This window comes from Oncorhynchus mykiss, chromosome 28 (genome assembly GCF_057628025.1).
Source record: "Oncorhynchus mykiss isolate SJ-2025 chromosome 28, ASM5762802v1, whole genome shotgun sequence".
NCBI lineage: Eukaryota > Metazoa > Chordata > Actinopteri > Salmoniformes > Salmonidae > Oncorhynchus > Oncorhynchus mykiss.
Genome location: NC_143049.1, coordinates 42432659 through 42458545, shown reverse-complemented (window position 1 = coordinate 42458545; position 25887 = coordinate 42432659). Strand labels below are relative to the sequence as shown.

At 48.8% G+C, this 25887-nt stretch overlaps 1 protein-coding gene across 15 annotated transcripts in view; it reads left to right on the top strand.

Moving 5' to 3' along the window:
• The window catches only part of zfyve9a (zinc finger, FYVE domain containing 9a), a 43712-nt gene that overhangs the window by 8508 nt on the left and 9317 nt on the right, over positions 1–25887 (top strand). For 3 of the 15 annotated variants that reach the window (XM_090226017.1, XM_036966860.2, XM_090226018.1), the window contains exons 2-11: positions 5917–6018; positions 6175–6282; positions 8692–10175; positions 11979–12078; positions 13868–13975; positions 14300–14472; positions 14982–15114; positions 17301–17438; positions 17719–17874; positions 25558–25782. In XM_090226017.1, coding sequence (XP_090082143.1) covers positions 6213–6282; positions 8692–10175; positions 11979–12078; positions 13868–13975; positions 14300–14472; positions 14982–15114; positions 17301–17438; positions 17719–17874; positions 25558–25782 — 2587 coding nt within the window. In that variant the 5' untranslated portion in view covers positions 5917–6018; positions 6175–6212. Of the gene's footprint in view, positions 1–5916; positions 6019–6174; positions 6283–8691; positions 10176–11978; positions 12079–13867; positions 13976–14299; positions 14491–14981; positions 15115–17300; positions 17483–17718; positions 17875–25557; positions 25783–25887 lie in introns of those variants that run through there. The other 12 variants (XM_036966859.2, XM_036966858.2, XM_090226016.1 and 9 more) reach the window with 8 other exon arrangements.

The window sequence follows — 25887 nt, the reverse complement described above, 5'->3', positions numbered from 1 at the left end:
CATCTAAAAACAAGCATGTTGCCTCTTAATCAGATTTAGTCTCAGTAGTGTAAGGTTGGAGCCATGCTGTGTTTGAGGCTGGGTCTGTGATAATGAGAGATTGGGTTTCCTCCCCATTTGTTCCTTAAAGGTGACGTGAATTATCTCACACACACAGTAGTCAGGTGGAAGAGGTTACTTTACATTATCACACGAGGCTGAAAAATGGCGTCAACAGAGAGGGCTGCCGTGCTTCGAGCTCTTAGAAACATCTAGAAACCTCTAAAAACAAGTATGTCGCCTCTTCATATTAAATGGCGCCGGAGGAGAAGGCTGCCGTTTTAAGGGCTCCTAACCAATTTAGTTTTTTTCGCCATTATTTGTAAATTATTTTGTACATAATGTTTCTGCCACCGTCTTATGACCGGAAATAGCTTCTGGATATCAGGACGGCGATGACTCACCTTGAACCGGACGAAGATCTTTGTTTTAACGAGTCGGACGCGAAGGTTTTACTGCAGACACCCCCCGACAAGGCCCAAATCCACGTCATTCGCATGACTGACAAAGGGGACGTAGGTCGGGGTGTAAGAATCCGATGGCGACTGGGTAACCTGCCTCTGCCTTCCATACTATTAGCCAACGTGCAATCACTGGAGAATAAACTGGATGAGCTGCGGATCAAGACTATCCTACCAACGGGACATTAAAAACGTATCTAATGTTTCAACGAGTCATGGCTGAACAACGACATGGATAACGCACAGCTGGCTGGGTTTTCCGTTCATCGGCAAGATGTTCACCCATGACTGCATGGGCAAGCACGGCTCTAATGCCACCAAGTTTGCCGACCACACAACAGTGGTAGGCCTGATCACCGACAGCGATGAGACAGCCGGGAGGCCCTCAACGTGATCAAGACACAGGAGATGATTACAGGAAAAGGAGGACAAAGCATGCCCTCATTCTCATCGACGGGCTGTAGTGGAGCAGGTTGAGAGCTTGACGTTACTTGGTATCCACATCACCAACAAACTAACATGGTCCAAGTACACCATGACCGTCGTGAAGAGGGCACGAAAAAACCTATTCCCCCTCAGGAGACTGAAAAGATTTGGCATGGGTCCTCAGATCCTCAAAAGGTTCTCCAGCTGCGCCATCGAGAGCATTCCATCACTGTCTGGTATGGCAACTGCTCAGCCTCCAACCTCAAGGCACTAGGGAGGGTAGTGCGAACGGACCAGTACATTTCCGGGGCCAAGCTTCCTGCCATCCAGGCCCTCTATAGCAGGTAGTGTCAGAGGAAAGCCCTAAAGATTGCCAAAGACTCCAGCCACCCTAGTCACAGACTGTTCTCTCTGCTACCGCAAGGCAAGCGGTACCAGAGCACCAAGTCTAGGTCCAAGAGGCTTCTAAACAGTTTCTACCCACAAACCACTGCTGGTACCCCCTGTAAATAGCCTCCACATTGACTCTGTACCGGTACCCCCTGTATATAGCCTCCACATTGACTCTGTACCGGTACCCCCTGTATATAGCCTCCACATTGACTCTGTACCGGTACCCCCTGTATATAGCCTCCACATTGACTCTGTACCTGTATCCCCTGCATATAGCCTCCACATTGACTCTGTACCGGTACCCCCTGTATATAGCCTCCACATTGACTCTGTACCGGTACCCCCTGTATATAGCCTCCACATTGACTCTGTACCGGTACCCCCTGTATATAGCCTCCACATTGACTCTGTATCGGTACCCCCTGTATATAGCCTCCACATTGACTCTGTACCGGTACCCCCTGTATATAGCCTCCACATTGACTCTGTACCGTAATACCCTGTATATAGCCTCCACATTGACTCTGTACCGTAACACCCTGTATATAGCCTCCACATTGACTCTGTACCGGTACCCCCTGTATATAGCCTCCACATTGACTCTGTACCGGTACCCCCTGTATTTAGCCTCCACATTGACTCTGTACCAGTACCCCCTGTATATAGCCTCCACATTGACTCTGTACCAGTACCCCCTGTATATAGCCTCCACATTGACTCTGTACTGGTACCCCCTGTATATAGCCTCCACATTGACTCTGTACCGTAATACCCTGTATATAGCCTCCACATTGACTCTGTACCGTAATACCCTGTATATAGCCTCCACATTGACTCTGTACCGTAACACCCTGTATATAGCCTCCACATTGACTCTGTACCGTAATACCCTGTATATAGCCTCCACATTGACTCTGTACCGTAATACCCTGTATATAGCCTCCACATTGACTCTGTACCGGTACCCCCTGTATATAGCCTCCACATTGACTCTGTACCGGTACCCCCTGTATATAGCCTTGTTATTGTTATTGTTGCTCTTTAATTATTTTTTTGTTTGGTTTATTTTAGTAAATAATTTCTTAACACTTATTTTTCTTTAAACTGCTTTGTAAGGAAGCATTTCACTGCATAGTCTACAGCTGTTGTATTCAGCGCATGTGATTTGATTTAATCAGATTTAGTCCCAGTAGTTATGTGGAAGAGGATACTTTAGACTCTCAAACTAGGCTGGTTTTCACTTTCTCTCTTTCTGATTCAAACTTTAACTGGAGTAAACTTGTTTATTGATTAAGGGCCCACCACACACAGCGCACTGTATGTTCACCTGACATGTGTTCGCTTGCTGTGTGTGTTGGGGACCACCTGCCGATGGCACCTGACTGCTGACATGAAACACTGGCTAAGTCTATTTGGTTTGTGTGTTTGTTTGCTAGTTACCTAACAATGCAGATAGGTGGATGCTAACCAGATAACAAATGGACTCCTCAAAAGTGATTGTGTGGGTACCGAACAGCATCCTAGCCATTTAAAAAAAAAATATATTTTTAAGCAAACATGGAACATGTTCTCCTGTCATTTTGACATTTTCTTTGAGAACGCAGATCACATCACGTCTTGATGTTTTGATGAGGTGATATGCTAGCCTAGCTACATTCAATGCTGTTTTTTTCTGTTATCTAGGATTAGTACTTGGTATGGATCCCCATTAGTTCCTGTTAAGTCAGCTACTCTTCCTGGGGTTTATTATGGATCCCCATTAGTTCCTGCTAAGTCAGCTACTCTTCCTGGGGTTTATTATGGATCCCCATTAGTTCCTGCTAAGTCAGCTACTCTTCCTGGGGTTTATTATGGATCCCCATTAGTTCCTGCTAAGTCAGCTACTCTTCCTGGGGTTTATTATGGATCCCCATTAGTTCCTGCTAAGTCAGCTACTCTTCCTGGGGTTTATTATGGATCCCCATTAGTTCCTGCCAAGGCAGCAGCTACTCTTCCTGGGGTTTATTATGGATCCCCATTAGTTCCTACTACTCTTCCTGGGGTTTATTATGGATCTCCATTAGTTCCTGTCAAGGCAGCAGCTACTCTTCCTGGGGTTTATTATGGATCCCCATTAGTTCCTGCCAAGGCAGCAGCTACTCTTCCTGGGGTTTATTATGGATCCCCATTAGTTCCTGTCAAGGCAGCAGCTACTCTTCCTGGGGTTTATTATGGATCCCCATTAGTTCCTGTCAAGGCAGCAGCTACTCTTCCTGGGGTTTATTATGGATCCCCATTAGTTCCTGCCTAGGCAGCAGCTACTCTTCCTGGGGTTTATTATGGATCCCCATTAGTTCCTGTCAAGGCATCAGCTACTCTTCCTGGGGTTTATTATGGATCCCCATTAGTTCCTGCCTAGGCAGCAGCTACTCTTCCTGGGGTTTATTATGGATCCCCATTAGTTTCTGCCAAGGCAGAAGCTACTCTTCCTGGGGTTTATTATGGATCCCCATTAGTTCCTGCCAAGGCAGCAGCTACTCTTCCTGGGGTTTATTATGGATCCCCATTAGTTCCTGCCAAGGCAGCAGCTACTCTTCCTGGGGTTTATTATGGATCCCCATTAGTTCCTGCCAAGGCAGCAGCTACTCTTCCTGGGGTCCAAACACATTAAGGCACTTACACTTCATGTAAGTGTACCCATTAAGCCCACTTCCATATTGTTAGATCATATACAGTACCGAAGTTCTCGTCATTTAAAAAAACTATTTTCTACACTGTAGAAATATAGTGAAGACATCACAACTATGAAATAACACATATGGAATCATGTAGTAACCCAAAAAGTGTTTAACAAATCAAAATATATTTGAGATTCTTTAAAGTAGCCACCCTTTGCCTTGTTGACAGCTTTGCACACTCTTGGCATTCTCTCAACCAGCCTCATGAGGTAGTCACCTGGAATGCATTTCAATTAACAGGTGTGCCTTGTTCATTTGTGGCATTTCTTCCATTACTTTAAGACATAAAGGTCCGTCTATGTGAAACATTTTAAGAACTTTGAAAGTTTCTTTCAAGTGCAGTCGCAAAAACCATCAAGCGCTATGATGAAACTGGCTCTCATGAGGACCGCCACAGGAAAGGAAGACCCAGAGTTACCTCTGCTGCAGAGGATAAGTTCATTAGAGTTACCAGCCTAATAAATTGCTGCCCAAATAAATGCTTCACAGAGTTCAAGTAACAGACATCTCAACTGCAACTCCTCAGAGGATACTGTGTGAATCAGGCTTTCGTGGTCGAATTGCTGCAAACCACTACTAAAGAACACCAATAAGAAGAGACTTGCTTGGGCCAAGAAACACAATAAATGGGCATTAGACTGGTGGAAATCTGTCCTTTGGTCTGATGAGTCCAAATTTGAGATTTTTGGTTCCAACTGCTGTGTCTTTGTGGGACGCAGAGTATGATATCCGCATGTGTGGTTCCCACCGTGAAGCATGGAGGAGGTGGTGTGATGGTGCTTTGCTGGTGACAGTCTGATTGATTTAGAATACAAGGCACACTTAACCAGCATGGCTACCACAGCATTCTGCAGCGATACGCCATCCCATCTGGTTTGGGCTTAGTGGGACTATCATTTGTTTTTCAACAGGACAATGACCCAACACACCTCCAGGCTGTTTAAGGGCTATTTGACCAAGAAGGAGAGTGATGGAGTGCTGCATCAGATGACCTGACCTCAACCCAATTGGGATGAGTTGGACCGCAGAGTGAAGGAAAAGCAGCCAACAAGTGCTCAGCATACAGTACCAGTTAAAAGTTTGGACACACCTCATTCAAGGGTTTTTCTTTATTTTTTACTATTTTCTACATTGTAGAATAATAGTGAAGACATCAGAACTATGAAATAATACATATGGAATCATGTAGAAGCCAGAAAAGTGTTAAATCTAAATATATTTAAAACCGTCACTCTTCAAAATCTCTGGTCCCTGGTGAAACATTTTTTTTTTAAAGTAAACTTTAACTATGCAAGTCAGGTAAGAACAAATTCTTGTTTACAGTGACGACCTACCCCGGGCCAAATCCTAACCCGGACGACGCTGGGCCAATTGTGCGCCGCCCTATGGGACTCCAAATAACGTCCGGTTGTGATACCGCCTGGAATTGAACCAGGGTCTGTAGTGACGCCTCTAGCACTGAGATGCAGTGTCTTAGACCTCTGAACCAGGGTCTGTAGTGACGCCTCTAACACTGAGATGCAGTGTCTTAGACCCCTGTACCACTTGGGAGCGTAAAGCCTGGTCCTCTCCCCTCCCTTATACTGTCATGACCCTGAAGTTCAAAAAGTACATTTTTGACCCCTGAGGTCCTGGTCAGCAAGAAGACTGGCCAGGTGTGTGTGTGTGTGTGTGTGTACTGTTCTACTCCGATTGGCCATTGATCTTTATCCTCTATCAGACCAAGACTGCAGTCAATTCCTCTCGTCATTTCCCTGAAGTGTGCATTCATTCAGTAATAGGTGATCAGAATGCGCTCAACAGGTGTGGGCTGAAACCTTAACACCAAATAAAAGCCTATATTTGATGAGCTTGAGTGTGACAGGTTCCTGTCGTTGCAGATATGGGCGCTTGGCGCTGGCCAGACTGGATGAGGAAGTGAGGCTGAGTGAGAAGGAGATCACAGCTTCCCAGGACTACTGTTGGAGAGGACCTCTGGACAGGTGAGGGAGTGAGCGAGGAGATTGCCCGACGAGCGAGACATGGGGAGGGAGATGAAGAGATTGAGAGGGCGTTAACCCTGTGGCGATAACCCAGATGACTACTTCCAGTGCTGGTGCTAAGCCGCTGCTAACCCGGTGCTAACCCTATATTAACAGGTTCCTGCAGCGTGTGTCAGGGTGGAGGTACCGGACTCATGGAGAACCACTTCCAGACAGAGGCCTTCAACCTGGATAAAGTGTTGGATGACTTTGAACAGAAGCAAAGTGAGTCAATTAACAGATTTAACCAATTCATCAATCAATCCATCAACCCACCAATCAGATTCGCACTTACTATGCTGTGGTCTGATTCTCTACCCTTCTCTCTATGTATGTTTAAGCAAAGCAGAGGAAATTTGTTTGTTTTAGGCAGCTCAATTCTGATCTTTAGGGCGGTGTTTACACAGGCAGCTCAATTCTGATCTTTAGGGCGGTGTTTACACAGGCAGCCCAATTCTGATTCTAGGGCTGTGTTTACACAGGCAGTCCAATTCTGATTCTAGGGCTGTGTTTACACAGGCAGTCCAATTCTGATTCTAGGGCTGTGTTTACACAGGCAGCCCAATTATGATCTTTTTCCACTAATTGGTCTTTTGACCCATTGGACCAGCGCTTTTGCCAATAATTGGGAAAAATATCAGAATTGGGCTGTCTGTGTAAACATCGCCCTAGATCAGAATTGGGCTGCCTGTGTAAACATCGCCCTAGATCAGAATTGGGCTGCCTGTTTAAACACATCGTTGGTGTGTTAAGGCAGAGTATAAGAGTGTTTTGTAAGACACACCGAGAGGGAACACAGGCTATTGAATAGATAATTAGTGCCTCATGTATTTGGTTGAGGGTTGTGCGTGTGTGTGTGTGTGTGTGTGTGTGTGACATTCACATTGTACGTTTTGAAAATGTTGTGGAGACGGACAGGACTTCCATAGTCAACGTACACGGTGTCTGTAGGACAGTTCAGTGTGTGTGTGTCTATCTAAGGCTAGTGCAGAGATCAGCAGTGTAAGGTTGGAGCCATGCTGTGTTGAGGCTGGGTCTGTGATGATGAGAGATTGGGTTTCCTCCCCATTTGTTCCTTAAAGGTGACATGAATTATCTCACACACACAGTCGCTCGGTTGGTTGTGTGTGTGTGTGCCTGTCATGTCACGGTACAGAGAGCTCTGTGTGTGTTCAGGCTGTGAGTGATTATCTGGGAGTCCTCTGCCAGATCCAGCTTGGCAGATTAACTGTGTGTAGTGTGTAGTGTGTGTGTGTTCAGGAATGTGGACTCCTCCCAACATTCCAGGCAGTATTCAAGTGTCAGGGAGAAATTGGGAGGAGAGGAAAGAGAGGGGAGGATGAGCAAAATTAGTCCATTTTCATCCCACCACCCTCCCATTACATTACATCCCACCACCCTCCCATTACATCCCACCTCCCTCCCATTACATTACATCCCACCACCCTCCCATTACATTACATCCCACCTCCCTCCCATTACATTACATCCCACCACCCTCCCATTACATCCCACCACCCTCCCATTACATTACATCCCACCTCCCTCCCATTACATTACATCCCACCTCCCTCCCATTACATTACATCCCACCTCCCTCCCATTACATTACATCCCACCACCCTCCCATTACATTACATCCCACCACCCTCCCATTACATTACATCCCACCACCCTCCCATTACATTACATCCCACCACCCTCCCATTACATTACATCCCACCACCCTCCCATTACATTACATCCCACCACCCTCCCATTACATTACATCCCACCACCCTCCCATTACATTACATCCCACCACCCTCCCATTACATTACATCCCACCACCCTCCCATTACATTACATCCCACCACCCTCCCATTACATTACATCCCACCACCCTCCCATTACATTACATCCCACCTCCCTCCCATTACATTACATCCCATCACCCTCCCATTACATTACATCCCATCACCCTCCCATTACATTACATCCCATCACCCTCCCATTACATTACATCCCACCACCCTCCCATTACATTACATCCCACCACCCTCCCATTACATTACATCCCACCACCCTCCCATTACATTACATCCCACCACCCTCCCATTACATTACATCCCACCACCCTCCCATTACATTACATCCCACCACCCTCCCATTACATTACATCCCACCTCCCTCCGATTACATTACATCCCACCTCCCTCCCATTACATTACATCCCACCTCCCTCCCATTACATTACATCCCACCTCCCATTCCAGCCTCGTTACTTCATTTCACCTTTCAGTAACAGTTTGTATTTGGTGGTTTAGTATTACATCCCTCTTTCCTGTTGTCTCTGGTAATGCCCTTCCCTCTTTCCTGTTGTCTCTGGTAATGCCCTTCCCTCTTTCCTGTTGTCTCTGGTAATGCTCTTTCCTGTTGTCTCTGGTAATGCTCTTTCCTGTTGTCTCTGGTAATGCTCTTTCCTGTTGTCTCTGGTAATGCTTTTTCCTGTTGTCTCTGGTAATGCTCTTTCCTGTTGTCTCTGGTAATGCTCTTTCCTGTTGTCTCTGGTAATGGCCTTACCTCTTTCCTGTTTGATATCTCATGGACTCTTCTATTTCCTGTCCAGTGTTTCATTTTCCTCTCCCTCCCCAGATGAGACCGACAGTCCCAGTCTGTCTGATAAGTGGATTCAGATCCTGGCCCCTCCTGCCCACCTACTATCTCCGAACCGTGCCCTGGCTTTGACCCCAGACCTCGGCCCCCTCCCCTTAAAGACCCCCCTGCCCCCTGACCCGTCATCCAGCAACCCCCAGGGGACCAACGCTAAATGCCACCCCACCGCCGAGCCCCCACCCTGGGGAGAACTACCAGACTGCCGTGCAGACGTGCGGAGCCCTTCGCTCCCCCAGCCCAACATCGGCAAGCTGGTTGGGGGTGAGGGCTCGTCGGCCTCTAGCCCCCCTCCGTACCACCACCACTCCTCTATCAGCCCCTCTAGTCCAGCCAGCCCTGCTCTCAACGGGCTCGGTGAAGATCCCTGCAAGGGGAACCAGACATCCCCTTTAGACCACCACCAGCCCCCCACACCCTCAGACCCACGTACTGGTGCCCCTGTGGGGGAGAGGGGTGACGGAAGCTCCCACGTTAGTCACACACACTTGACCATTGAGGAGAGGCTGGGAGGGGTTGAGGCGATAGCAGAGAAGTTTAACTCCAAGCCAGAGACCGAGAGACCTGGCGCTTGGCCTCCTATTCAGGACAGTGGTAGGGAGGAGGCTGGACTGGCTGGGGTACAGTCACATGAGGAAGGAATCCCTAAGAGGGAAAGTCATGGAAATACTGTTAAAAATGGATTGATGGAGGGACCGACAGAGCGGAAGGAGTGTAGGAATTCCTCTCAGAAGCAGACGAGGTTGATAGGAGAAATGGAGAAGGAGAGCAGGGGAGGTCAGGATGGAGAGATGGTTCTTACCAGCGGCATGGCTACTGAGGACCGAGGGAGCAGGGAGGAGGAAGAGGAGGACCGAGGGAGCAGGGAGGAGGGCCAGTCTCTCCCCCCTCACTCCAAGGAGGACTCCGTAAAAGAGGAGAAGGAGATGGAGGAGAGCAACCTAGAGAACGGAGGAGGAGATAGCAGTGTTGCCTCCATACTGAACACTCGTCTGCAGCTGGTAAGTGTTCCGTTCGGTGGAGCACGGCCCAAACAACCGGTCACTCTCAAACTCCAGATCCCCTGGCCGCTATCCGGACAGGACCAGAACCAACTATCACCTACCGTTAACACCACCACCACCGTCTGCAAGAACAAGAACTTTGAGAACCGTGCCGGTGACATAACCATGGATACTGGAAACGTCGTTGCCGGGGGTGACCCTGGTGGTTGTGTCGAGGTTGTTAACGGGGAGTTGCTAAACGGGTCGTCATCGTTGGGCCTGGTGCTGGAGTCCGAGAGCAGCCCGGACAATGACCTCCAGGCTGGGTGTCACCACCAGGGTGCTCTGCCCAGGAAACAGCTCTCCTCCCTGGGGGATGTGGCCCCCGTGTGGGTCCCTGACTCCAAGGCACCAGTCTGTATGAAGTGTGAGATCCGCTTCACCTTCACCAAGAGGAGGCATCACTGCAGGGCCTGCGGAAAGGTGGGTGCAAAGTCTATTATATATTGAACCTTTATTTTATCCGGGAGTCAATGCTGAGACCAAGATCTCTTTTCCAGGTGAGCCCTGTTTAACACAACAATACACATTCATATACACATCAAAATACACGTTGGTTTACAGGAAAAGTAGACCCCAATCATAAACAGACACATTCTTCAGTATCAAGGTCTCCTAACGTTTTGTCTGAAATGCCTCCCAATTTTGGAGTGCTTGGGAGATCATTCCACACGTGAGGAGGTGCAGAAACACTAACTCAGTGGAGAACCTAACTCAGTGGAGATTAAAGGGACCTCCAGAGTTAGTCATCCCTGTGGGTCTGATGACTCGTATGTCTATAATTTTAACAATGAAGTAAAGTATGGTGGAAGTTTGCACAAGAGGGCTTTATAAACAAAAAGAGAGCAGTGCATTGATCTATGAGACTTGAGGGCCAGCCTACTTTCTGATACAGAATGTAGTGATGTGTACTGAACCCGTCTCCCGTAATAAAGTGTAGGGCACTATGGTAAACAATACAGGAGCAGCGCCGTTCTCTCGTCGACTGTGGCTCTCGTCGACTGTGGCTCTCGTCGACTGTGGCTCTCGTCGACTGTGGCTCTCGTCGACTGTGGCTCTCGTCGACTGTGGCTCTCGTCGACTGTGGCTCTCGTCGACTGTGGCTCGGTTCTCTCGTCGACCGTGGCTCGGTTCTCTGGTCGACCGTGGCTCGGTTCTCTGGTCGACCGTGGCTCGGTTCTCTGGTCGACCGTGGCTCGGTTCTCTGGTCGACCGTGGCTCGGTTCTCTGGTCGACCGTGGCTCGGTTCTCTCGTCGACCGTGGCTCGGTTCTCTCGTCGACGGTGGCTCGGTTCTCTCGTCGACGGTGGCTCGGTTCTCTCGTCGACGGTGGCTCGGTTCTCTCGTCGACGGTGGCTCGGTTCTCTCGTCGACCGTGGCTCGGTTCTCTCGTCGACTGTGGCTCGGTTCTCTCGTCGACTGTGGCTCGGTTCTCTCGTCGACTGTGGCTCGGTTCTCTCGTCGACTGTGGATCGGTTCTCTCGTCGACTGTACCACTATAGTCTAAAGCCAGAAGGAATGTCGACTGAATGGTTTGTTTTCTGATATTTAACTAAGTTACTTATTCCTATTAAATAAACCCATTTGAATTGTTGAAGCTGAGCTGGGTTGTTCTAGGATAGCTGGGACAGGTCTGGACTGTTGTGGACAAACACTATCTCAATTTCCCCAGGTCACACACGCTCCCTCCCCCTCCCTCAGCGGGAAGGGAAAGCTGTGAGATTTCATTACAAATGTGTGTCTGAACGGTGTGTGGATGAATTCAGTGTATGAGCTGAGTTGGGGTAGAAGCTGAGTTGGGGTAGAAGCTGAGTTGGGGTAGAAGCCAGGCTGGAGAGGAGGATGCTTCGCTTTTAAGGTACAGTGGAGGTCGTGACCCGATCTCTCGCATGGAGACACGAGATTCTCGCACTCCGGAGCAGGGTTAGGGGGTCAAATCAGGAAGTACACTGAAATTCCATTTGCAATTCTCTTCAATGCGTCTCCAGGTGTAATATATAGTGTGTGTGTCTCTCTCCAGGTGTAATATAATTGTGTGTGTCTCTCTCTAGGTGTAATATAATTGTGTGTGTCTCTCTCCAGGTGTAATATAATTGTGTGTGTCTCTCTCTAGGTGTAATATAATTGTGTGTATCTCTCTCTAGGTGTAATATAATTGTGTGTGTGTGTCTCTCTCTAGGTGTAATATAATTGTGTGTGTGTGTGTCTCTCTCTCTCTCTCTCCAGGTGTTCTGTGCTGCCTGCTGCAGCCTGAGGAGCAGACTGATTTACATGGACAGGAAGGAGGCCAGAGTCTGTATCACCTGTCACTCTGCCCTACTGAGTGGTGAGTCACTATTACTACAGATCTAGGATCAGCTTACTACATCCCATTCCTAACCTGAATCATGAGATACTGACTTAACAACAGGTCTAGGATCAGCTAACTCCATCCCATTCCTGACCTGATCCAATAGGATGTTAACACAATACTGATCCCAGATCTGCGTCTAGAATCCACTTCATCTCTACGTCCTACTTCAATATCTTTGCAGTCACTTTGGTTTGGTCTAATTACATTTTTAGGTAAAACTCTTGGCCCTAGTTGTAAGGTGTGGAAAAACTCCTGGCCCTAGTTAGTTTACTACTTAACTTCCTGTCAGTTAAATTCCAATACATATCCTAATCATAAATAGCTCAACTCAAATTGGGGTTTAATTGAATCGTGTATTTCACTATATCAATCTTCATTCAATATCGCACTATATCAGTTAGATATATAGATATATAGATCTATATATCCATATCTATATATCCATATATATATATCCATATCTATATATCCATATCTATATATCCATATCTATATATCCATATCTATATATCCATATATATATATCCATATCTATATATCCATATATATATATCCATATCTATATATCCATATATATATATCCATATCTATATATCCATATATATATATCCATATCTATATATCCATATCTATATATCCATATATATATATCCATATCTATATATCCATATATATATATCCATATATATATATCCATATCTATATATCCATATCTATATATCCATATCTATATATCCATATCTATATATCCATATCTATATATCCATATCTATATATCCATATCTATATATCCATCTATATATATCTATATATCCATATATCCATCTATCTATATATATATCTATATATCCATCTATATATATCTATATCTATATATCCATCTATATATATCTATATATCCATATATATATATCCATATCTATATATCCATCTATATATATCTATATATCTATATATCCATCTATCTATATATATATCTATATATCCATCTATATATATCTATATATCCATCTATCTATATATATATCTATATATCTATATATCCATCTATATATATCTATATATCCATCTATATATATCTATATATCCATCTATCTATATATATCTATATATCCATCTATCTATATATATATCTATATATCCATCTATATCTATATATCTATATATCTATATATCCATCTATATCTATATATCTATATATCTATATATCCATCTATATCTATATATCCATCTATCTATATATATATCTATCTATATATATATATATATATATATATCCATATATATATCCATCTATATATATCCATCTATATATATCCATCTATATATATCCATCTATATATATCCATATATATATCCATATATATATCCATCTATATATATCCATCTATATATATCCATCTATATATATCCATCTATATATATCCATCTATATATATATATATCCATCCATATATCCATATATTGATCCTATATCTCACTATATCAGTACTGAATCTATATATATATAATATATATCCTTATACTGATCCTATATCTCACAATATCAATATAGATCCTACATCCCCCTGTATTGATTCTGCCTCCGTACATTGATCCTATATCTCGATTGATCCTATATTGATCTTGATCCTTTTATCGCTCTATATTGATTTTATATATATATATATATATATATTTATATTTCTCCCTGTATATATCTCTCCCTGTATATATCTTGGTCCTATATTGATCCTATATCGCCGTCTCCATTTTCCCTCAGCTCATTCGTGGGGGGGTATGTGTGGTGGGTCTAACCAGAGCCCTAACCCCAACAACCCAGCAGAGTACTGCAGTACCATCCCACCTCTGCAGCAGATCCGCTCAGAGGGTAATAACCTCCTCCACCCCCCACCTGAACAGGTCCCTGGTGTTTATTAGGCACCAAAACGGGGGGAAAACAACTGACTGGAACAGGGAGGGAGAACCTGACTTTACCCAATAAGATATGTTCCGTTGCAAAAACGTTTTGCTGTGGTGTGCACTAATGAATACGACCCTGTATAACCTCTCCCATAGAACATCTGGCACATCTTTCTGTTTCCTTTCCTCTTAATGACCTCTTCTCCTTTCTCACATATAGGACTAGTTTTCATTCTAGTTGCTTTCTTTTTGATAATAGTTTTGTTTTCTGTAACCTGTGTGTGTGTCACAGGGTCCACAGGTTTCCACCCGCGGGAGCGGAGGAGGGTGCGGTTTGCAGATGGAATCCTGCCCAATGGGGAAGCAGCGGAATCACCCAAGCTCCCTGCTACCAGCCCCGCCCCCTCGCAAACATTGGCCGTCTCACAGTGTTCCAACAAATCCTTCACTTCTGATTTGCGAGAGGTACAGTTGGCACCGAAGGTCAGAAGATCACATCTTACAGTTTGTTAAAGAGGAATTTAAAGCAAAAGTCTAGCATCTACTGTTTTATAATTGATATTCTGAGGTTGGTTTAGAGTCCTGCTTGTCAGGTGCTGGGTGAGCAATGCCTGACTGACTAGGAGGAAACACGCCTGGACAAGTTGAGCCTGGATCGACCTTAGCATTTTCTAGAATGAAACGCCTTTTCTCATACAGACGGTTTCCAGTGTAACCAGAAGAATGTCGTTTAGTTGTTGACGTTTGTCCTGACTCGGCATGCCTGGTAGAGTAGCAGCAGGTTAGGAGGTGACTCACCACTTTCTGTCTCTACTGATCTGGCTCATCCAATGGCTGTAACTTATAACACACACACCGCTCTGAATTGTTCAACGGGAATATGAAGGGTTGTCTGCCAATTACAAATTTAATCAGCCTCCTACAATTCTCCACACCTGTTTTTCTGTACTTAAACCCTCTCCTCCTCCCTCCAGGCGTTGTCCCCTGCCCCTGCGTCCACCGTGGGAAGCCCTGTAGGCAGCTCCATCAGTCTAATTCCGGAGGACGGACTTCCTCCCATCCTCATCTCAACCGGAGTTAAAGGAGGTGTGAGGGGACACAGCACAGGTGCTTAACCCCCCCATCCTCACTGTCGATCGCGCCTTAACCCCCCCGTCCTCACTGTCGATTGCGCCTTAACCCCCCCGCCCTCACTGTCGATCGCGCCTTAACCCCCCCGCCCTCACTGTCGATCGCGCCTTAACCCCCCCGCCCTCACTGTCGATCGCGCCTTAACCCCCCCATCCTCTGTCGATCGCGCCTTAACCCCCATCCTCTCTGTCGATCGCGCCTCAACCCCCTCTCCTCACTGTCGATCGCTCCTTAACCCCCCCATCCTCACTGTCGATCGCGCCTTAACCCCCATCCTCACTGTCGATCGCGCCTCAACCCCCCCATCCTCTCTGTCGATCGCGCCTCAACCCCCCATCCTCTCTGTCGATCGCGTCTCAACCCCCATCCTCTCTGTCGATCGCGTCTCAACCCCCATCCTCTCTGTCGATCGCGTCTCAACCCCCCATCCTCTCTGTCGATCGCGTCTCAACCCCCCATCCTCTCTGTCGATCGCGTCTCAACCCCCCATCCTCTCTGTCGATCGCGTCTCAACCCCCCATCCTCTCTGTCGATCGCGTCTCAACCCCCCCATCCTCTCTGTCGATCGCGTCTCAACCCCCCCATCCTCTCTGTCGATCGCGTCTCAACCCCCCATCCTCTGTCGATCGCGTCTTAACCCCCCCATCCTCTCTGTCGATCGCGCCTCAACCCCCTCTCCTCACTGTCGATCGCTCCTTAACCCCCCCATCCTCACTGTCGATCGCGTCTTAACCCCCCCCATCCTCACTGTCGATCGCGTCTTAACCCCCCCATCCTCACTGTCGATCGCGTCTTAACCCCCCCATCCTCACTGTCGATCGCGTCTTAACCCCCCCATCCTCACTGTCGATCGCGCCTTAACCCCCCCCCATCCTCACTGTCGATCGCGCCTTAACCCCCCCATCCTCTGTCGATCGCGCCTTAACCCCCATCCTCACTGTCGATCGCGCCTTAACCCCCATCCTCACTGTCGATCGCGCCTCAACCCCCCATCCTCTGTCGATCGCGTCTCAACCCCCCCATCCTCTGTCGATCGCGTCTCAAGCCCCCCATCCTCTGTCGATCGCGCCTCAACCCCCATCCTCTCTGTCGATCGCGTCTCAACCCCCCATCCTCTGTCGATCGCGCCTCAACCCCCCATCCTCTGTCGATCGCGTCTCAACCCCCCCATCCTCTGTCGATCGCGTCTCAACCCCCCCATCCTCTGTCGATCGCGTCTCAACCCCCCCATCCTCTGTCGATCGCGTCTCAACCCCCCCATCCTCTGTCGATCGCGTCTCAACCCCCCCATCCTCTCTGTCGATCGCGCCTTAACCCCCATCCTCACTGTCGATCGCTCCTTAACCCCCATCCTCACTGTCGATCGCGCCTCAAGCCCCCCATCCTCTGTCGATCGCGCCTCAACCCCATCCTCTCTGTCGATCGCGCCTCAACCCCCATCCTCTCTGTCGATCGCGTCTCAACCCCCCATCCTCTGTCGATCGCGCCTCAATCCCCCATCCTCTCTGTCGATCGCGCCTCAATCCCCCATCCTCTCTGTCGATCGCGCCTCAACCCCCCCATCCTCTCTGTCGATCGCGTCTCAACCCCCCCATCCTCTCTGTCGATCGCGCCTCAACCCCCCCATCCTCTCTGTCGATCGCGCCTTAACCCCCATCCTCACTGTCGATCGCGCCTTAACCCCCATCCTCACTGTCGATCGCGCCTCAAGCCCCCCATCCTCTGTCGATTGCGCCTCAACCCCTCATCCTCTGTCGATCGCGTCTCAACCCCCATCCTCTCTGTCGATCGCGCCTCAATCCCCCATCCTCTCTGTCGATCGCGCCTCAACCCCCCATCCTCTCTGTCGATCGCGTCTCAACCCCCCCATCCTCTCTGTCGATCGCGTCTCAACCCCCCCCATCCTCTCTGTCGATCGCGTCTCAACCCCCCCCCATCCTCGCTGTCGATCGCGTCTCAACCCCCCCCATCCTCGCTGTCGATCGCGTCTCAACCCCCCGTCCTCGCTGTCGACCGCGCCCCCCCCCCCCCCCCGTCTTCACTGTCGACCGCGCCCCCCCAGCCTCACTGTCGACCGCGCCCCCCCCCAGCCTCACTGTCGACCGCGCCCCCCCATCCTCACTGAATGGGGATAGGAACCTAGTGTGTTGTTTCTCCACCAGCATCACCACCCTCAGACTATGCGGTGGAGGAGCGTCCCTCAGAGATGGTTCTGATACAGCAGCTGGAGGAGGGAGGTCCTGACCCCTTGGTGTTTGTGCTCAACGCTAACCTGCTGGCCATGGTCAAACTGGTCAACTGTGAGTGTCTCCATAACTCCTTCCAGCTCCAACTAGCTACACAGGTATCGTTTCATACACTGTAGATGTCATAATGCCAGTTTATTCTGACATCACTGATGATCTTGTCTGGTTTGTTTTTCCTCACACTAGTAGAGAGGTACATATATAATTGAGAGAATATATTTAACCCCCCCAATATCATCCCACAGTACTATCACTCATTACCTAAATCACATTTTGCGTTCTATTGTAGAATTATCTTGTTTTCTAACCTTCTCTTGGCTCTCCCTTCCTGTAGACGTAAACAGGAAGTGTTGGTATGTGACCAGTAAGGGGATGCATGCAGTGGGCCAGGCTGAGGTGGTGGTGCTGCTGCAGTGTCTACCTGACGAGAAGAGCATCCCCAAAGACCTCTTCAGCCACTTTGTACAGCTCTACCAGGAGGCCCTCACAGGTTAGTTTAACCTACCTCCACCAGGAGGCCCTCACAGGTTAGTTTAACCTACCTCCACCAGGAGGCCCTCACAGGTTAGTTTAACCTACCTCCACCAGGAGGCCCTCACAGGTTAGTTTAACCTACCTCCACCAGGAGGCCCTCACAGGTTAGTTTAACCTACCTCCACCAGGAGGCCCTCACAGGTTAGTTTAACTTACCTCCACCAGGAGGCCCTCACAGGTTAGTTTAACCTACCTCCACCAGGAGGCCCTCACAGGTTAGTTTAACCTACCTCCACCAGGAGGCCCTCACAGGTTAGTTTAACCTACCTCCACCAGGAGGCCCTCACAGGTTAGTTTAACCTACCTCCACCAGGAGGCCCTCACAGGTTAGTTTAACGTACCTCCACCAGGAGGCCCTCACAGGTTAGTTTAACACCTACTCATTCAAGGGTTTTTCTTTGTTTTTACTATTTTCTACATTGTAGAATAATAGTTTAGACATCAACACTATGAAATAACACATATGGAATCATGTACTAACCAAAATGGTGTAAAACAAATCTAAATATATTTGAGATTGTTCAAAGTAGTCACCCTTTGCCTTGATGACAGCTTTGCACACTTGCATTCTCTCAACCAGCTTCACCTGGAATGCTTTTCCAACACTCTTGAAGGAGTTCCCACATATGCTGAGCACTTGTTGGCTGCTTTTCCTTCACTTGCGGCCCAACTCATCCCCAAACCATCTCAATTGGGTTGATGTTGGGTGATTGTGGAGGCCAGGTCACCTGATGCAGCACTCCATCACTCTCCTTCTTGGTCAAATAGCCTCTTACATGCTGACCAGACCGGACACGTCGCGTGCGCGAGCGTTGCAAAATAAATTTAGAAATCCATGTTATTTATTACACCCACACCGCTCGCGCCAATGAGCGTCTGCGTTGCAAAGGGCTAAAATAGAAATCAGTTCTATTTCTGACGCAGATCGTGCTGCAAGTCCGGCCTCTTCCATCTCCTCATTGGTTTATAGAAGCAGGTACCCACGTGCCATCTCCTCATTGGTTATACCCATGTGGGTGACTGAAAGACGAACTGTTTCGCCGGTAGTCGTGGTAATACAATGAAAGGAGGAAGGAGGAGAGATGACTAGAAACGATTCGTTTGGCCGTTTTATGTGTGGATTAATTGTCGGAGTAGAGGTCCTTGTTTATTTCAGGTAAAATAACAATTCAATGTTAATATCCCAGGATCCCAGCAAGCTAGCTAAATTGGACAAATTAACCTTAGCTAGCAAGTGCAAGCTAACTAGCTAAATTGCCATACATGTTTAATGATTTTTGACCTGTCCCCAAATTAATGTCATTGGTTCAGAGTTTGTTTTGATATTTTAACCTGTGTGTCATGATCGCGTTTGGTGTGGGGGGGCAAAATAAATGTATGCACGATGGCGCACGCGCAGCCGGTTTGGGTTCCGTGTTACACAGCCTGGAGGTGTGTTGGGTCATTGTCCTGTTGAAAAACAAATGATAGTCCCACTAAGCCCAAACCAGATGGGATGGTGTATCACTGCAGAATGCTGTGGTAGCCATTCTGGTTAAGTGTGGCTTGAATTCTAAATAAATCACAGACAGTGTCATCAGCCCCACACCATCACACCCCCACACCATCACACCACCTCCTCCATGCTTCACGGTGGGAACCACACATGCGGAGATCATCAGTTCACACATGCGGTGTGCATCTCACAAAGACACGGCGGTTGGAACCAAAAATCTCCAATTTGGACTCCAGACCAAAGGACAGATTTCCACCAGTCGAATGTCCATTGCTCATGTTTCTTGGCCCAAGCAAGTCTCTTCTTATTTTTGGTGTCCTTTAGTAGTGGTTTCTTTGCAGCAATTCAACCATGAAGGCCTGATTCACACAGTCTCCTCTGAATAGTTGATGTTGAAATGTCTGTTACTTGATCTCTGTGAAGCATTTATTTGGGCTGCAATTTCTGAGGCTGGTAACTCCTAATGAACTTATCCTCTGCAGCAGAGGTAACTCTGGGTCTTCCTTTCCTGTGGCGGTCCTCATGAGAGCCAGTTTCATCATAGCACTTGATGGTTTTTGAAGAAACTTTCAAAGTTCTAGAAATGTTCAGGCTTGACTGACCTTCATGTCTTAAAGTAATGGACTGTTTCCCTTTGCTTACTTGAACTTTTCTTGCCATAATATGGACTTGGTCTTTTAACAAATAGGGATATCTTCTGTCCCTACCTTGTCACAACACAACTGATTGGCTCAAACGCATTAAGAAGGAAGGAAATTCCACAAATTAACTTAACAAGTGTGGTGGTTCATTTCTTTACTGTGAAATGAGGAGAGACAAACTTATCACGCAAGTCAGAGTCAGAGAAAACTAAATCTTTATTCACTTACGATAATGATGGCTGGTCGACGAATCACCCTCAGATGATTCGTTGAGAGCCCCGAGACAAAAGTACAAAGGTCTTTTAGAGCAAAGATACACCCCCTTCAGTCTACATGACAAACAACAGATGTATGGAATGAGTCACAATGTTAAGATTTTGTATGAAATATAATTCACAGCAGACAGTACCTGCTGTAAAAATCGTTATCTTTGTGTAGAGACCAAGGTCTGGCCCTGGGGTCATCTTTTCCTTGGTACCATATAGAACAGAAACATTCACTCATGCTCTGGAATACGGTCTCTTTAGGTTTTATCACACAAAAGACATCAGAAATATCCTGTCAGTGTTCTCCCAGAGGCCCATCCTCGGTAGAGTTCACACAGATGAGCGTTCTAACAACCCCTTACTCTGTTGCATAAAACAACCATTTGATGCAATAAAAGCATTATAACATCATCTTGTAATTGCCACCATACAAGGTGCACCTGTTAATTGAAATGCATTCCAGGTGACTACCTCATGAAGCTGGTTGAGAGAATGAAAATGGTGTGCAAAGCTGTCAAGGGAAAGGATGGCTTTTTGAAAAATCTCAAATATATTTGTATTTTAACACTTTTTTTTGGTTACTACATGATTCCATACGTGTTATTTCATAGTTGTGATGTCTTCACTATTATTCTACAATGTAGAAAATAGTCTAAATAAATAAAAACCCTTGAATGAGTAAGTGTTCTAAAACGTACTATGACTGGTACTGTATATACAGCTCTACTGGAGTGGTTGAGATGGATTTGTACATCAAGTGACTAGTGGTAGGAGATTAAAATGTTGTGTTTTTTGAAAACTTTTATTTAGCTAAACTCAGTTAAGAACACATTCTTATTCATGACTGCCTACCCCGGTCAAACCCTTCCCTAACCCTAACCCTTCCCTAACTCCAGCAGGTATATCTCTCTAGTCACCCCCAAAACCAATTATTTCTTTGGCCGCCTCTCTTTCCAGTTCTCTGCTGCCAATGACTGGAACGAACTACAAACATCTCTGAAACTGGAAACACTTATCTCCCTCACTAGCTTTAAGCACCAACTGTCAGAGCAGCTCACAGATTACTGCACCTGTACATAGCCCACCTATAATTTAGCCCAAACAACTACCTCTTTCCCAACTGTATTTAATTAATTTATTTATTTTGCTCCTTTGCACCCCATTATTTTTATTTCTGCTTTGCACATTCTTCCATTGCAAAACTACCATTCCAGTGTTTTACTTGCTATATTGTATTTACCTTGCCACCAAGGCCTTTTTTTGCCTTTACCTCCCTTCTCACCTCATTTGCTCACATTGTATATAGACTTGTTTATACTGTATTATTGACTGTATGTTTGTTTTACTCCATGTGTAACTCTGTCGTTGTATCTGTCGAACTGCTTTGCTTTATCTTGGCCAGGTCGCAATTGTAAATGAGAACTTGTTCTCAACTTGCCTACCTGGTTAAATAAAGGTAAAATAAATAAATAAAAAACCCGGACGACGCTGGGCCAATTGTGCACTGCCCCATGGGACTCCCGATTATGTCCGGTTGTGATACAGCCCGTGATCGAACCCGAGTCTGTAGTGACGTCGTTAGCACTGCGGCGCAGTGCCTTAGACCGCTGCGCCACTCATATAAACAGGGCTGAAAAGTAGCTGGTAGGTGGATATGCAGTGGCTGGTGGGTGGATATGCAGTGGCTGGTGGGTGGATATGCAGTGGCTGGTGGGTGGATATGCAGTGGCTGGTGGGTGGATATGCAGTGGCTGGTGGGTGGATGTGCAGGTAAAATGTCCTCTTTATTGCCTGCTGCTGTAGTGATGGTGAGGCTCGACCTCGTCACTAAATGTAGGTCAAACATTTAGTGTCCTGTTTTCAGGCTCGCTGAGGCGAACTCCCTCCAGGCCAGATAGGTCAGGTGTCCTGTAGTGTCATGCCAAGGTTCCCTGACTGCGTCCGTGTTGGCGCCCCCGTTCCCCGTGTTGGCGCCCCCGTTCCCCGTGTTGGCGCCCCCCGTTCCCCGTGTTGGCGCCCCCCCGTTCCCCGTGTTGGCGCCCCCCCGTTCCCCGTGTTGGCGCCCCCCGTTCCCCGTGTTGGCACCCCCGTTCCCCGTGTTGGCGCCCCCCGTTCCCCGTGTTGGCGCCCCCCGTTCCCCGTGTTGGCGCCCCCCGTTCCCCGTGTTGGCGCCCCCCGTGTTGGCGGCCCCCGTTCCCCGTGTTGGCGCCCCCCGTTCCCCGTGTTGGCGCCCCCCGTTCCCCGTGTTGGCGCCCCCCGTTCCCCGTGTTGGCGCCCCCCGTTCCCCGTGTTGGCGCCCCCCGTTCCCCGTGTTGGCGCCCCCCGTGTTGGCGCCCCCCGTTCCCCGTGTTGGCGTTCCCCGTGTTGGCGCCCCCCGTTCCCCGTGTTGGCGCCCCCCGTTGGCGCCCCCCGTTCCCCGTGTTGGCGCCCCCCGTTCCCCGTGTTGCAAATCTAAGGTGGCACGTGCCCTTGTGCCCCCCCTAGGGGCATGACGCCTCTGGGAGTGTCTAGTGCCCCCCCTAGGGGCATGATGCCTCTGGGAGTGTCTAGTGCCCCCCCTAGGGGCATGATGCCTCTGGGAGTGTCTAGTGCCCCCCCTAGGGGCATGACGCCTGGGAGTGTCTAGTGCCCCCCCTAGGGGCATGACGCCTGGGAGTGTCTAGTGCCCCCCCTAGGGGCATGACGCCTGGGAGTGTCTAGTGCCCCCCCCCCCCAAGGGCATGACGCTTGGGAGTGTCTAGTGCCCCCCCCCAGGGGGCATGACGCCTCTGGGAGTGTCTAGTGCCCCCCCCCCTAAGGGCATGACGCCTGGGAGTGTCTAGTGCCCCCCCCCCCAGGGGCATGACGCCTGGGAGTGTCTAGTGCCCCCTCCCTAGGGGCATGACGCCTGGGAGTGTCTAGTGCCCCCCCCCAGGGGCATGACGCCTCTGGGAGTGTCTAGTGCCCCCCCCCCAGGGGGCATGACGCCTCTGGGAGTCCCTTGTGCCTTAATTACAACAGTTCTAGTGTTGTGTATGATCAAAAGCAGGGCTGTCCAACCCTGTTCCTGGAGAGAGACCCTCCAACACTGTTCCTGGAGAGAGACCCTCCAACCCTGTTCCTGGAGAGACCCTCCAACACTTCATGGAGAGAGACCCTCCTGTAGGTTTTAACTCCAACCCTGTTCCTGGAGAGAGACCCTCCTGTAGGTTTTAACTCCAACCCTGTTCCTGGAGAGAGACCCTCCAACACTGTTCCTGGAGAGAGACCCTCCAACACTGTTCCTGGAGAGAGACCCTCCAACACTTCATGGAGAGAGACCCTCCTGTAGGTTTTAACTCCAACCCTGTTCCTGGAGAGAGACCCTCCTGTAGGTTTTAACTCCAACCCTGTTCCTGGAGAGAGACCCTCCAACACTGTTCCTGGAGAGAGACCCTCCAACACTTCATGGAGAGAGACCCTCCAACACTGTTCCTGGAGAGAGACCCTCCAACACTTCATGGAGAGAGACCCTCCAACCCTGTTCCTGGAGAGAGACCCTCCAACCCTGTTCATGGAGAGAGACCCTCCAACCCTGTTCCTGGAGAGAGACCCTCCAACACTGTTCCTGGAGAGAGACCCTCCAACCCTGTTCCTGGAGAGAGACCCTCCAACCCTGTTCCTGGAGAGAGACCCTCCAACCCTGTTCCTGGAGAGAGACCCTCCAACCCTGTTCATGGAGAGAGACCCTCCAACCCTGTTCCTGGAGAGAGACCCTCCAACACTGTTCCTGGAGAGAGACCCTCCAACCCTGTTCCTGGAGAGAGACCCTCCAACACTGTTCCTGGAGAGAGACCCTCCAACCCTGTTCCTGGAGAGAGACCCTCCAACCCTGTTCATGGAGAGAGACCCTCCAACCCTGTTCCTGGAGAGAGACCCTCCAACCCTGTTCATGGAGAGAGACCCTCCAACCCTGTTCCTGGAGAGAGACCCTCCAACCCTGTTCCTGGAGAGAGACCCTCCAACCCTGTTCCTGGAGAGAGACCCTCCAACCCTGTTCCTGGAGAGAGACCCTCCAACCCTGTTCCTGGAGAGAGACCCTCCAACCCTGTTCCTGGAGAGAGACCCTCCAACCCTGTTCCTGGAGAGAGACCCTCCAACCCTGTTCCTGGAGAGAGACCCTCCAACCCTGTTCCTGGAGAGAGACCCTCCAACCCTGTTCCTGGAGAGAGACCCTCCAACCCTGTTCATGGAGAGAGACCCTCCAACCCTGTTCATGGAGAGAGACCCTCCAACCCTGTTCCTGGAGAGAGACCCTCCAACCCTGTTCCTGGAGAGAGACCCTCCAACACTGTTCATGGAGAGAGACCCTCCAACCCTGTTCATGGAGAGAGACCCTCCAACCCTGTTCCTGGAGAGAGACCCTCCAACACTGTTCCTGGAGAGAGACCCTCCAACACTGTTCCTGGAGAGAGACCCTCCAACACTGTTCCTGGAGAGAGACCCTCCAACACTGTTCCTGGAGAGAGACCCTCCAACACTGTTCCTGGAGAGAGACCCTCCAACACTGTTCCTGGAGAGAGACCCTCCAACACTGTTCCTGGAGAGAGACCCTCCAACACTGTTCCTGGAGAGAGACCCTCCAACACTGTTCCTGGAGAGAGACCCTCCAACACTGTTCCTGGAGAGAGACCCTCCAACACTGTTCCTGGAGAGAGACCCTCCAACACTGTTCCTGGAGAGAGACCCTCCAACACTGTTCCTGGAGAGAGACCCTCCAACACTGTTCCTGGAGAGAGACCCTCCAACACTGTTCCTGGAGAGAGACCCTCCAACACTGTTCCTGGAGAGAGACCCTCCAACACTGTTCCTGGAGAGAGACACTCCCCCAACGGACTCAGGAGAGGCGAACGTCAAGAGCTGTGACCTGCCAAGCTGCACTGCTTCTTGATACAACGCCCACTTAACCCGGAAGCCAGCCGCACCAATGTGTCGGAGGAAACATCTTCCAAGCTGATGTCAGCTTGCAGGCGCCCGGCCCACCGCAAGGAGTCGCTAGTGCACGATGAGCCAAGAAAAACCCTCCCCTTACTCAGACAATGCTGCGCCAAATAAATTGAGTTTTAACACTTACTCTTCTAACCCCTCCCTCTCCTCTCCAACTGGGCCATTTGTTATTCACCTCTCCTTCTTCGCTTCTCCTCCTCCTTCTTCGCTTCTCCTCCTTCTTCCCTCCCTTTCCTCCTCCTTCTAACCCATGTTCTCCTCCTCCCCTCCAGGTAATGTCCTGACCCACCTGGGCCATTCGTTCTTCACCCAGAGTTTCCTGGGCAGCAGGGAGCATGGAGGGTTCCTCTACGTCTCCCCGTCCTTCCAGTCCCTCCAGGACCTGATGCTCCCCAACCCCCCCTACCTGTTTGGGGTGTTGCTGCAGAAGTGGGAGACCCCCTGGGCCAAGATGTTCCCCATCAGACTCATGCTGCGGCTGGGCGCCGAGTACAGATGTGAGTACGGAGGGATGGGTTGGTTTGGGTTAGCTTTGGGATGGGTTGGTTTGGGTTAGCTTTGGGATGGGTTGGTTTGGGTTAGCTTTGGGATGGGTTGGTTTG